General features: G+C 35.3%; 1 protein-coding gene across 1 annotated transcript in view; it reads right to left on the bottom strand.

The window, feature by feature from the left end:
• Nucleotides 1–1,862: 1,862 nt before the first annotated feature.
• Nucleotides 1,863–14,913, bottom strand: part of LOC309491476 (nucleolar protein 9-like) — a 30,332-nt gene continuing 17,281 nt past the window's right edge. The window contains exons 8-12 of the mRNA XM_082190534.1: nt 11,015–11,155; nt 9,119–9,238; nt 4,072–4,290; nt 3,166–3,271; nt 1,863–2,173 (exon numbers count right to left, since the gene is read on the bottom strand). Coding sequence (XP_082046660.1) covers nt 2,019–2,173; nt 3,166–3,271; nt 4,072–4,290; nt 9,119–9,238; nt 11,015–11,155 — 741 coding nt within the window. The 3' untranslated portion in view covers nt 1,863–2,018. The remainder of the gene's footprint in view (nt 2,174–3,165; nt 3,272–4,071; nt 4,291–9,118; nt 9,239–11,014; nt 11,156–14,913) is intronic.

Below are 14,913 nucleotides of genomic sequence, written 5' to 3' on the forward strand. Positions count from 1 at the left end.
AAAATGCTAGCATCATGATTGAACAATTTGGTAACATGAAATAACGTGCTAGCAACATGCTGAAACATGTTATCAACATATATAATGCTAAATGTTAACAATATGCTAATTCATGCTAATAATATTTTTATAAATGGCAGCAATATAAAAATGCATCTTAGCAATGTGCTCAAAACTGCTAAATCATGTTAGCAATGTGCGAGAACATGCTCATTTATTCTAGCAACATGCTAAAAACATGTTAGCAACATGCTTATTTATGTTAGCAAACTGTTAAATCATGTTAACGTATTGAAACATGCTAGCAAAATGCTAAAGCATGTTAACAATGTGTTAAAACATGCTAATTCATGTTAGAAAAGTGTTAAATCATACTAGCAACATGTTAATTCATGCTAGCAATGTCTTTCTCTCTTTGTCTTTCCACTTCACTCAATTTAAAGTTTATAAAGCTTTCAAATGGCTTTGTCAGACCAACATCAAAGTTGCTAATCTAAAATATGAATAATTCACAATAAAAGTGAAATATTTCCCATCACATGACGCGTGCGTTCAGAGCTCAGGCGTGTGAAACTGCTGGCGTTCCGAGGCTCTATCAGCTCTTTGGTTTTGACTGCATCAGGAGAATTCCTCAGCTGAATGTCACGTCGCCCCGATGATCAGATTCGGGGGTTTGACGTTCCTCCTCAGTCTCTCCCACACAGATAGAGGAGATCGCAGCTGCCTGACCTTCACTCAGCGGGACAACACTGCTAACCTCATGCTGAAGATGCATGTGCACAACAACCAGCACATCCTTCTCTGACCTCTGTGTGCAGTTACAGAAACACAAGAGTCACATTCCTAATGTTTGTATTTATGAAGGCTGAGATTCAATGACTATAAAACCACTCTCCTATGGAGACGTTCTGGGGTTTAATTATTTTCCAAATAGAGATATTCAACTCATCTGGTGAAAAAGTATGAATTACATTTATTTTAATTCATGCTAGTGAAAAATTAATTCATTAATTTATAGTAATGCATGATTTGTTTCATCTGGTGAAAAAGTACTAATTAAATGTATTTAAATTAATATTTTTTTTCCAAGTTACCTGGTGAAAAATTATTTACTAATTAATTTATATTAATTCATGTGACCCAAGTCTTCTGGTGAAAAAGTGCTAATTAAGTTAATTTAAATTCATATTTTTTTTAAGTTACCTGGTGAAAAATGATTAATTCATTAACTTATGATTGTCCTCATGATGTCAAAAAATCTTAATTTATTCATTTAGATTAATTCATGATTTCTTTGAAGTCGTCTGGTGAACTTTTAATTCAATTAATATTTATCCATGATTTTTTTTCCAAGTTATCTGGTGAAAAATGATTAATTCATTAATTTAAATTCATGATTTCTTTCAACACAAAAGTATTAATTAAATAAAATGATTAATTTATTAATTTATATTTATTCATGATTTCCACTAATTCCATTAATTTAAATTAATTCAAGATTTTTTTTCCCAAGTCATCCGGTGAAAAATTTATTAATTAATTTATATTAATAAAAGAAAATTGTCTAATATGTAGTCTTAACTTTTCATGAAAATGTAAAAAAAAAAAAATTATATATAATATCATAGTTTCACATCACAATATATATCATAGAAAAACAAATATCACAATGTAATTTTTTCCAATATTGCGCAGCCCTAAAAATTTAAAAATAGGCATTATTATGTGTGTAAAAATGCTATTGTGAAAGTTTGATCAGGTATCCAGTGGTTATGATTTATGGCCTGTGGTTAACGATGTCACTTCTGGATGATTTGTCGCATACATCAGTCAGATGTGTTGCACACACATACGCAATAATATCATGTTTTGATGTTTTTTATTCAAAAATGCATCTTCAAAAGCGATTCTATGAAACTTCCTCATGAGTAAAACGTCTCTCGGATGGCGTCGTCGTTCAGCTGGAATGATTCACAACATCCACAGGAGTTTGTGGAACGTCTCTGTGAGTGAACTCATCACTCCAGAATATCCCTGAACATCTTCCTCTTCTTCGACTCTCCCGTTTGCACTTCCATCCAGTCGCCCTGGCGCTTCAGGAACGACGTCAGACCGAATTTGGCCCAGATGTGCCTCGCAAACCGATCGGGTCGAAGCTGAGATTCACTGGGGACTGAGAGACCAGAACATGATCAGAACATGATCAAGAACATGTCAAGAACACGTCAAGAACATGATCAAGATAAAATAACGTCTCCGCTCATATTAACCTCATCCTTCCCTCGGGTCATTTTGACCCAGAAATCATTTAGTTAAAAATTGAGTGTTCATCAGAGGCGTCCAAGACCTCAGGACTTTTGTCGCACTTGAACCACGAATACACACATTTCTTTTTGAATGAATTTGAGGAGTTTTGTGGTTGAAATTTTAAAAAGTAACCTTAGGAATGAAAAACAAAAAATGCTCAAAATTCAAACTAAAAATGCAAAAACTTTAACAAAAAATTATTTTATAATGTTTATAATACATGTGTATCTGAATGCACACTGAAGCGAACTGACTTTAGGACCCAGCGGAATATAGAGATATAAGGCCATCTAGAGTCATGAAATATCATGGTATATAATTTTTTATTAGAGGTCGGCAAAGACACCCAAATGTAAGATATTTTGAGCTGAATTAAAAGGGTTTTGGATGAAATTGTGAGTCATTTTGAATTTAAGTTGAAATAATATGCGATTTAATATTAATTAAATTGCGATTTATTTATTAGTTATTTATCAAATCTAGACATTTAAAGGTAAATTAAAAAAAAATCTCCAAAAAACCTGCATAAAAAATAATAATATTAAAATTAAATAAAATAAGCTCTCTGAAAAATAATAATAATAATAATCATTTCCGGGCTCTGGGCTCTAAATGCATGCAATAGTAAATTATAATTTTATTTATAAAAAGCTACAATTTTATAAATTCCTCACTTACTAAAATTGCTTTTATGATGTTGTTCTGGGGTTTAATTTTTTTAAATTCTTTTCAAATAGAGCTATTTAAGTCATCTGGTGAAAAATTATTAATTTATTAAATAATTAATTATTGTTTTTCATTTTTATTTCAGTTTATCTGGTGAAAAATGTATTCATTCATGAAAGCATGTTTTCTCACCGAGTTTGTCTGCTATTCTCTTCCTCTGACTGATGGTGGCGCTGTTCCACACGGCCTCCAGCAAACGACTGCCGTACATCGAACACGCCAGATCCACATACATGTCCTGACACAGAGATTACATAATTCAGATTATTATTATTATGATAACCTTTATTTTACCAGGAAAGAAAGCAGATTGAGATCAAAAATCCCTTTTGTAAGAGCGTCCTGAAGATTATCAGCAACACAACTCGCATGGGTTTAACAAATAACATTCATACATACATATATAGAAAACACACAGGCAAATTTAATAATAAAATAAGTAAATCAATACATAAGTCAGTGTTTCTGTCTCCAAATCTTTCAAAATCACTTTAAAAATGTCCAATGAAACCTGAGTTTCAGCTTAAAGGTGCAGTGTGTAAGTTTTAGCACATCTAGTGGTGAGTTTGTGAACTGCACCCAGCAGAAGTTACGGTGGCCGACAGGAAGTGATGTCGTCGTCTGAGACAGCAGAGAGGAGCCAGTTAAACAATGAGGTTTCTTTACAAAGATCAATTAAGAAATTAGGTTTATATAATTATTCAGTAAAACAGTGTTATTGTGAATATTATTGTCACTTGTTCATCATTGTGTCAATGTTTTATTCGCTGACTTTAGCTGAAGCTTCTTTACACGAAGAACAACATAGTGACGAAACGCGTTTGTCCGTTCAGGGCCACCGTAGAAACATGTTGGCGCAAATTGGCTATTTCAACTTAAGGGAAATAGGAAATAAGCTCTTTATACACCACTGAAAACATAGATATGTGTATGATATTGTATTTCTGTCAACAGATCCTCGTAAATCTTACACACTGCACCTTTAATTCAAGCGTGTTAGAGACAGAGCTGAGCTGCGTAGTGTTTGTGAAGCTTTACCTCCATCTTCCTCAGGATCTTCCCCCGGCCCTTATCGCTGGCCAGCGTCACCATCACCTGAAGCGCGTGGCTCCCGAAGGGGTCGGTGGCGAAGGTCAAGAGGTCACGGGGGCAGAGGTCATGAAGGCTGTTCATCAGAACCGATCGCTCTTTAAACCCGGCCAGCGCTTGAACCAGCCGAGAGCCGTGATAACACACTGAGAAAGCCTGAGGAGAAGCCTGAACACACAGACAGAGCATGTCACCTGCATACTACACTTTACACACTGCATACTGCATACTACACTTTACACACTGCATACTACACTTTACACACTGCATACTACACTTTACACACTGCATACTGCACTTTACACACTGCATACTGCACTTTACACACTGCATACTACACTTTACACACTGCATACTACACTTTACACACTGCATACTACACTTTACACACTGCATACTACACTTTACACACTGCATACTGCACTTTACACACTGCATACTGCACTTTACACACTGCATACTACACTTTACACACTGCATACTACACTACATACTACACTTTACACACTGCATACTACACTACATACTGCATACTACACTTTACACACTGCATACCATACTGCATACTAGGGATGGGCATGATTAATCGACGATCGATAATTGATCGTTAAGAATTTCGTCGATCACGTTTATTTGTTATCGATTAAACTAATGCAGGTTGCGTTGCGTAGTGTGAGTCTTGAAGCAATGGAATTAATTTTAGCGCGGAGGTACCTGCGCATCCCGGGAACGTCAGTCCCCTCAGAGCGGGTGTTTTCAGCGGCTGGACTGGCTGTCACCAGGTTGCGGTCGCGTCTGATCCCAGATCATGTCAACATGCTTATCTTTCTCAACAGAAATCAGTAGACTGGTGCAGAAGTTCTATGGGAACTTCATGCGTTTTCTCAGATCGGATAGCTATCTGATTTATCAAAACGATTCCATTTACACCTGGTCACATAAATGTGTTTTTGCAAAACGGATATAAATCCGATCTTGAATTCCAGCGCTATATGCATATTTAAATTGTTGCACATCATCGAAAGCAACTGATATGAGCTGCATTTTATTGATCATCAGCGAAAATTTCTAAATCAAAGACCGCAACAAGATATTGCAGCAACAGCCCTGGTAAGATCATTTCGGTTCTTTACTTTTAATGAAGATGATTGTGTGTTGATGAAATTACTTTCACTTTGATTTGCGATAGTTTGCACGTTGGCTTGATGAACAGATGCTCATCGGTGGTGATGCGTGTTGAAGTAGCGTCGTCATATCTGGATATAACATGACATATAGCCTATAACACGCTCTCACACGTTTATTTCTTATCATTTTTGGGATAAGTCAAATTTACACATGTGGTTTCAACAACCAGATGCATTTACTCTTGTCCAGTTTCGTCTGGAATGCGTCTCAGATCTCCTCCTGGTTTGAGCATTCGGATTTAAATCCGTCTCGAATGTGTTTCGGAGGGCATTTAGATTTGGTCTTTTCACGAGCGGATAGCTATCCGATCACAGAAAATGGATGAAGTGGCCATGGGTCTCTGTTTAAGAACGCCGGCTCGCAGCTGCAGGTTCCGCTGGTTTAGAGCACCGCAGGAATCTTCAAGTCTACCGAACGTCCAGTTTCACTGCCACAAGTTGATCTTCTTGTAATAAAGATCTCATCGAGGACAAACAAACTGTATTTTTGTATTTTCATTGCATTTTTTAATTTATAAAAAGTTAAAGAAATAATGAATTTCAATATAAAAATATTAATGATTAATCGATAGTCGATCGTTAATTCTCCCGACGATCGACAAAGAAAATGTAATCGAATGCCCATCCCTACTGCATACTACACTTTACACACTGCATACTACACTTTACACACTGCATACTACACGTTACACACTGCATACTGCACGTTACACACTGCATACTACACTTTACACACTGCATACTACACTACATACTGCACTTTACACACTGCATACTACACTTTACACACTGCATACTACACTTTACACACTGCACTTTACACACTGCATACTACACTTTACACACTGCATACTACACTTTACACACTGCATACTACACTACATACTGCATACTACACTACATACTACACTTTACACTGCATACTACACTTTACACACTGCATACTACACTTTACACACTGCATACTACACTTTACACACTGCACTTTACACACTGCATACTACACTTTACACACTGCATACTACACTTTACACACTGCATACTACACTACATACTGCATACTACACTACATACTACACTTTACACACTGCATACTACACTTTACACACTGCATACTACACTTTACACACTGCATACTACACTACACACTGCATACTACACTACATACTACTTTACACACTGCATACTACACTTTACACACTGCATACTACACTACACACTACATACTACACTACATGCTGCATACTACACTTTACACACTGCATACTACACTATGGGGATATTTTGGGGATATTTAATTAAATTTTATCAATCAATAAATTCCTCTTGAAATAAACTGTTGTATTATTTAAATTTAATACTGTGAAGCTGCTTTGATACAATCTGTATTGTGAAAAGCGCTATACAAATAAACTTGACTTGACTTGACTATGTAAGGCATACTACACTTTACACACTGCATACTACAGTATGTAAGGCATACTACACTTTACACACTGCATTCTACACTTTACACACTGCATACTACACTATGTAAGGCATACTACACTTTACACACTGCATACTACACTTTACACACTGCATACTACACTTTACACACTGCATACTACACTATGTAAGGCATACTACACTTTACACACTGCATACTACACTTTACACACTGCATACTACACTATGTAAGGCATACTACACTACATACTGAATACTACACTTTATGTAAGGCATACTACACTTTACACACTGAATACTACACTTTATGTAAGGCATAATACACTACATACTACACTTTTTATACACCATACTACACTTTATATAATGCATACTACACTTTACTTGCTGCATACAAAATGTTCTATATGGCATTTTATACTGCATACTACACTTTATACACACCATACTACACTTTATACACACCATACTACACTTTATATACACCATACTACACTTTATACACACCATACTACACTTTATACACACCATACTACACTTTATACACACCACACTACACTTTATATACACCACACTACACTTTATATAAGGCATACTACACTACATACTGCACTTTACATATTGCATTCTACACTTTACTTACTGTATACTGAATACTACACTTTACACTTTACATACTGCACTTTATATATTGCATACTACATATTTATAAAATAATAATTTTCAATAAGCTTATATTTTTAGTTTTCATGTTAATCTTAGCTTCATTTTATGTGATTTGTCATTTTTATTAGTTTTTATTATTTAAGTTTAATTTATTTTTAAATTCGGTTTTGGTTTTTATTTATTTCCAGTTACTAATTTTACTGCTTCTTCAAAATTTCTAATGTTGTGCAGTTTAAGTTTTCCAACTAATATTTATAGTTTATTTTATTTCAGCTATATCTCAATGAACAGAAATGGTTTTAATAGTTTTGCTTTTAGTTAACGATAATAATCCTGAACAAGAGAATTATTTCTTTTCAGTAAGAGTTTGAATGTGATTGGTTATAACAATTCCATGCCTCATTACAAATTATGTACACTTATGCAACCATGTAATTCTAGATTTTTATTTTGTCTTTGTCACTTAAAAGTTTATATTTGTTTGATATATGCATTTTGTTGCATTAAAGGTGAACTAAGATCTTGGATACATTATTTTTATATCTTAAAAACCTGCAATTTGAAGCAAAAATAATACAACCTATATCAGTTTAGCCAGTTAATATATAATTCAATATTTAATTATTTGTACAATTTTTATTCATTTTTTTTAATGATGGTTTAAACTCAAGAGGAAAAAGGCATTTTAAATGATTAAATTATAATAATAATTTTAATAATATTTAAATTTCTATGCAGATTCACTCCTTGACAAAATCATTTATTTTATAATAATATATACTCTAATATATAATATATATTATAATAATTATTACATTATTTTTTTCAACTAGAGCTACACAATACATATCAAAATTTCACAATGTCAGTGTTTATCCAGTGTTGTGCAGCAGCATCTAGTAGTTAAACTTGGAAAGATAATGATTATTATGTGTAAATCGATCAAATATCAAGTGAATAAGATGGTTGATGTTACTTTTTGTTCATTTTTGCCACACTGGAAATGGAAGGTTGAGCCAAAAGCATTGCATTGTGGGATACAGACTCTCCTGCAGCTGCGTTCACATGTTTGCCTTGTCCAAATACCCACACTACCCACTCTTGGACACTTGAGAGCGTGAAAGTAAGTGCACAAGACTGTCCCATATCTTAAAAATGCCCTTAATGCACACTAAACCCTCACTATCCCTAATACCGATTCGGAGCTAAGCGTATCCCATCATGCATTATGTTCGGGAGCTCATGTGCCCCGAAATCGCGAGATGTCGAGGAAAACATTTCCACTGTAATTTAAATTAATTAGATGCATATAATTTGGTAGTAAAAACAAAGTGTTGCACATTTTATTGGTGTAAAGATGAGTATGGCCTATTTTGTACAACTGTTTTTATCACTTAATTAGAAGCACCACAATTTAAAATGTGTCTCTTCTGTTAAAAAGTTTATTTTAAAATGCAAAGTATTGAAAATATAATAAATAAAAGCTCTGTAAACACTTGCATTGGACTGTAAGTGTGTCCCTTCAATTAATCAAAAGTTCTACACACACGTTGAACACTTGGGCCAAATAGAGGATAAACATCATGCACGTAGACAAGTGGTCGAGAGCAAAGAGTGTGTGTGTGTGTGTGTGTGTGTGTGTGTGTTTGGACAAGGCATTAAAAGTCCCCATAATGCACTACATCCACACTCACCTGTGTGACGGCGTCGCCCTCTGCTGGCTCGGTTTTGTAATACACTTCATACGTCAAGAATGACAGAAACAGAGGCAGACAAGAAACTTGCAGAGACGCCGGTTCACTGCAGTGAAAGGCCTGATGGGAAATGGAGTTTAACATTTATTATCAGCTGATCTTAATGAAATACCAGACTTTATCAACTATTCATGAGGAATAGGATTAGAAAAAAACATGATGCTCAAATAAACAAGACATTAAGTTGACGTGTTGAACAACGAGAGTTGAAACTGAAACTGGGAGTTCACAATCACAATTTAATTTTGTGATTTTGAAAGACTTGGGCTACGTCTACATTAATCCGGATACATATGAAAACTCAGCACTTGTGATATGAACAACAGTAACGATGGCGTAGGTTTAACCAAGTGGATTCGCATCGAACAGAAACAGCGTCCTCAACATGAACCAAACGCTGTTCAGCCAATCAAAACCATAGGCTGGCATTATGCAAATTAGTTACCATCTAAAAAAATTCATGCAGTTCAGAATGCTCCTTTCTTTTGATCTTTGAAACTTTGCAGACCATTTACATTCACAAACAGCTCTAATACACACTGCATGAAAGGTCATATCCGAAAAGGCATAACGGGGCAGTTTTAAAGGTGACATATTATGCCCCTTTTCACAAGATGTAATATAAATCTCTGGCGTCCCCAGAATGTGTCTGTAAAATTTCAGCTCAAAATACCAGATCATTTATTTTAGCTTGTCAAATTTGCCCCATTTTGGCTGTGAGCAAAAACACACTGTTTTTGTGTGTGTCTCTTTATATGCAAATGAGCTGTTGCTCCGCCTCCGTTCAGAGGAGGGCGGAGTCTTTACACGAGCTTCAGAAACTCCGGCAATAACAGAACAGGCCAATCTCACTCATCCGGAATCCCAGAATAACCAGTAGCGAGTGCAGCCTTACGGAGAGACTCAGGAAGAGTTTCTGAATGTTAGTGGAGACATTTCTGTAGTTGTTGTGGAGTTACATTGATCATCTCATCATCATGTTTAACTTCTCCACAAGTGTCCACAGTTCCTGAGGTGTTTATAAGACAGCGGTGACATGTTCTGGTCAATAGTGTTCAGTGCTCGTCTGTGCTCAACCACACAACAGTTTCAGGCTCTGCTGGATCTTTATCATTGCGTTAGAACTGGTCTCTGTCGTCACTTGTGGGTGTAAACGTGCAGATTAAGGGCCGGTAATGTTATAATAAGATCCTCTTCATACATCAGAAGGAGAGCGAAATCTGATTGGCTTATTTTCTGACATGCTTGCAGAGAAAGGTTTCAGGTATCAGATTTGCATGACATGTCCCCTTTAAAGGTGCAGTGTGTAATATTTAGGAGGATCTGTTGACAGAAATGCAATATCATATTCATAACTATGTGTTCAGTGGTGTATAAAGACCTTACATAATGAAGCGTTACGTGTTTATTAGCTTAGAATGAGGCGTTTCTCTCTACACACACTGCGGGTCCGCTTACATCCACATGTTTCTACGGTGGCCCTGAACGGACAAACGCGTTTCGTCACTATGTTGTTCTTCGTGTAAAGAAGCTTCAGCTAAAGTCAGAGAATAAAACACTGACACAATGATGAACAAGTGACAATAATATTCACAATAACACTGTTTTACTGAATAATCAAGTAAACCTAATTTCTTATTGTAAAGAAACCTCATTGTTTAACTGGCTCCTCTCTGCTGTCTCAGACGACGACATCACTTCCTGTCGGCCACCGTAACTTCTGTTGGGTGCAGTTCACACACTCACCACTAGATGTGCTAAAACTTACACACTGCACCTTTAACTGCAGACATGTGTTGATTACAATTATAGATTAGTGCAGTAATTCCTCCTGACCTGCAGGAGGCGCTGTAGCAGTTCTCCCTGCCTCTCCTCCCACTGAACGCAGCTCTCCACCATCTGCACCACGACCGCGATGTTCCCCGCCGCCAGAATCGCCTCGAAACCCTCCATCAACTCGTCGAAGATCTTCAGGAACTGAGCAGGTGGAAATAAGAGGCACATGTTAAAGGAAATACATGGTTCCTGCACTTTTTTTTTTTAAGTCAAAGTAAAATTACAAATGAATACTGTACATTAGAGGTGTGCAATAATGACAAAAACATGCATCTCGAACTTAAATTGATTTCCAGCTGCATTTCTGACCTATATAAGGGCGTATTCTCCTAAACTGATTAGATGTATGCATACATCGCGCAGTGAAAGTATTTAGATGCATCAAAGTCAAAGTGTCATCTAAACTTTAAGACATCTCAAAAGTAAAAATAAGACTTTTTATGGCCTTAAATGTAAAAAAATATTTAAGACTCTTTAATAGGGGTGAAACGGATTGCAGTTTGTGGATTAACTGCTAAATTTAACCATCATAGTAGGGGTGGGCGATATGGCAAAAATATCATATCACGATTTTTTTCTGGAAAAATCACGATTAACGATTTTATCACGATTCTTTTTTATGTTGGTTTTACTATTTTGTGACTGAGCATTACAGCCAATCTAATGTCCATATTTTAAAAACAAAGCCTTAGGTAACAAAATATAAAATAAAAAAGAATGGCAGACAGGGGCGAAGATTAAAATGTGTGTCATTTATTTTCTTTGTTATTAAATATTAAGATCAAAGATACACATTAAACAACATACACAACTTAATATACAAATTACATAAACAGTGCTTTATGTTTTCAGCTACAGGTGTATTTAACAGTAGCATTGAAGAAAGTAATTAAATGAACAAATATGAAAATAAAACAAAACATAGACTTCACTGTATAAATTATAAATTGATACTTATTAAAGCTACTATTAAAGTTATCAGTCAAGAGCAGTGAGAGATTTTCTCTTTGCATTTTGTTGTTTTATTAACATTAAAGGGATAGTTCTCCTAAAAATTCAAATTGTCATAATTTACTCTCTCAAGTTGTTTTAAACTCGAATAAGTTTCTTTCTTCTGTTGAAAATAAAAGTTATTTGGAAGAATGTGGGTAACCAAACAGTTGATATACCCCAGTGACTACCATAGTATATTTTTCTCCTATGAAAGTCAATGGGGACCAGCTATACTGTTTGTATAGCCACATTCTTCAAAATATTAATATTAGAAAAATATTAGAAAATATTAGAAGGAAATTAATACAGGTTTGGAACAACATTAGAGTGCGTAAATAATGAGAATTTTTATTTTTGGGTGAACTATCCCTTTAAGGACAAGCGGCAGCGTGTTTACCATTGCTACTGTCTCTTTAAGAGCTGCGAGCGACGCGTCTAATATACACGCATTTGACAAGCAGATTTTCTCTCAATTTTCTCAAGTTTGCTTTCACTTTAGACATCACTGACTTTGTTTATGTAAACCTTGTGTGTATTTGACAGTATTAGCACAATAAGACTCGAAAGATAACTTAGACCAGTATCCAGGCGCTGGTAGACAGGCTTTTAGTGCATGTGAGCTTCGCATGTACGCGCTGAGAAACACACACGTTAGAACAGCGCATCAGCACGCAAAATAAATGTTTAACCGACAAGGCATTAAAGCACATGCAAATTATGAACTTTTGTGAACTGTAGTCCCGTTCTACTGCGTTAACATTTGATCTGAATATACGTGGCGTTGTTCAGTATGTTGGGACAGAGGCGCCAGAACAGATATAATGCACGATTCTACGATATTTCTTCAAAAGCAGATCGTGGAGACATTTTAATCGTCCATGATCAAAAATCGTCATATCGCACACCCCTAGCATCATCGAGTGAAAGTTTATAATTTGGACGTGTTTTGTCTTGCCAATTTACACATTCAAACAATTTTAAACGCGGAAGAGGTGAAAATCGGGAATCGAGCGTTATATGTGCGTACAGCCACACACACGCAGAGAGAGAGAGAGAGAGAGAGAGAGAGAGAGAGAGAGAGAGAGAGACGTGTTTCAGACAGCGCTCGAACACCGAATTGATTCCTCTTTTGCGTTTCAAATGATGGTTAGATGCACTTTATGGACTTCAAAACAGAAACAGCCATTCACTGCCATTATAAAGCTTGGAAGAGCCAGGACATTTATTAATATAACTCTGATTGTATTCGTCTGAAAGAAGAAAGTCATATACAGTACAGGCCAGAAGTTTGGACACATTACTATTTTTTATGTTTTTGAAAGAAGTTTCTTCTGCTCATCAAGCCTGCATTTATTTGATCAAAAACACACAAAAAAATGTAATATTGTGATATATTATTACAATTTAAAACTCCAGTATCACATGATCCTTTAGAAATCATTCTAATATGATGATTCATTATCCAAGTTGGAAACAGTTCTGCTGCTTAATATTTTTTCATAACCTGTGATACTTGTTTAGGATACTTTGATGACAGGGTTTATACAGAGATTCTTAAATTGAATTTACTACCTTTTTACTACCTATTTTACTACCATCACAATATTTTTACTACCAACACGGCTTCAAACTTCAACTGTAGCAGTGTTAAGTGTTAAGTAAAGTGACAAGTAAAGACATGAAATATCTTTCCAAAATGAATTAATAACATATTTAATCACAATTTAATGAGGCAATTATAACTTAATTTCAACACTGGGAAGGAGAGATAGAGAACCAGAGAGAGCGAGAAAGAGAAAGTCAGGAGAGGTTCTGTAGGTGTATGTGAGTGTGCATGTGTGTTAGGGCAAGTGAGTGAGCTACATTCAAGTAAGAGGGAACTCTACCATAGGACTTGGATTAATCAAGATATCACAACAGGCCTTGGTCCATAGGATTTACTCAATATGTCAAAGAGTAACAATTACATAAAAAAGAAGACAGACTGGACCTTTAGAATGAACAGCTACACAATGTGTAATAATAAAGTGCAATTGTACACTATAATAACAGTATTTCATTAATAAACAAATAACTTCAACACTAGACACAAGCCAAGCACTGTCCAACTCACAACTTTTTTTAGTGAGGGCCAAATACAGAAAAATAAACAAAGGGCCGGGCCACACACTAGAGGTGACATATTGACACAATACACAATACTGTATTTTTACAACCTGGCTATAAAACGCTATAAATCCATCCATATTTTTTTCCAAAACGCTATAAATCCATCCATATTTTTTCCCAAAACGCTATAAATCCATCCAGATTTTTTTCAAAACGCTATAAATCCATCCAGATTTTTTTCAAAACGCTATAAATCCATCCAGATTTTTTTCCAAAACGCTATTAATCCATCCAGATTTTTTTCCAAAACGCTATTAATCCATCCAGATTTATTTTTTCAAAACGCTATAAATCCATCCAGATTTTTTTCCAAAACGCTATAAATCCATCCAGATTTTTTTCCAAAACGCTATTAATCCATCCAGATTTTTTTTCAAAAGCTATAAATACATATTTTTTCCCCAAAAATTGTCTTGTTAAAAAGAATTTTGTCTTTTATTTCGTGTTTGCATTTGAGGAAAAAAACATGTTATGTAGCCTAACCGTTCGTTCTCCATTAAGGATGCTTTTAAAACTTAAAACTTAAGACATCAAACAGAAAACACAAAGCCTCTCTTTGAAACGAATTTCGTTTTGTATTAATTTTATCTTAATTTTAATCCATGTTTCATTATTTTGTATAATCACAACACGTTCAGACATGAACCGAAACCCAGCGTACTAGGCTACTCGCCTCACAGACCTAAACAAATTAGAAATATCCTATATCTATTATCTACAGAAAGCTTGAAATTTCT

The sequence above is a fragment of the Leuciscus leuciscus genome (genome assembly GCF_965113295.1).
Source record: "Leuciscus leuciscus genome assembly, contig: HAP1_SCAFFOLD_274, whole genome shotgun sequence".
Lineage (NCBI taxonomy): Eukaryota > Metazoa > Chordata > Actinopteri > Cypriniformes > Leuciscidae > Leuciscus > Leuciscus leuciscus.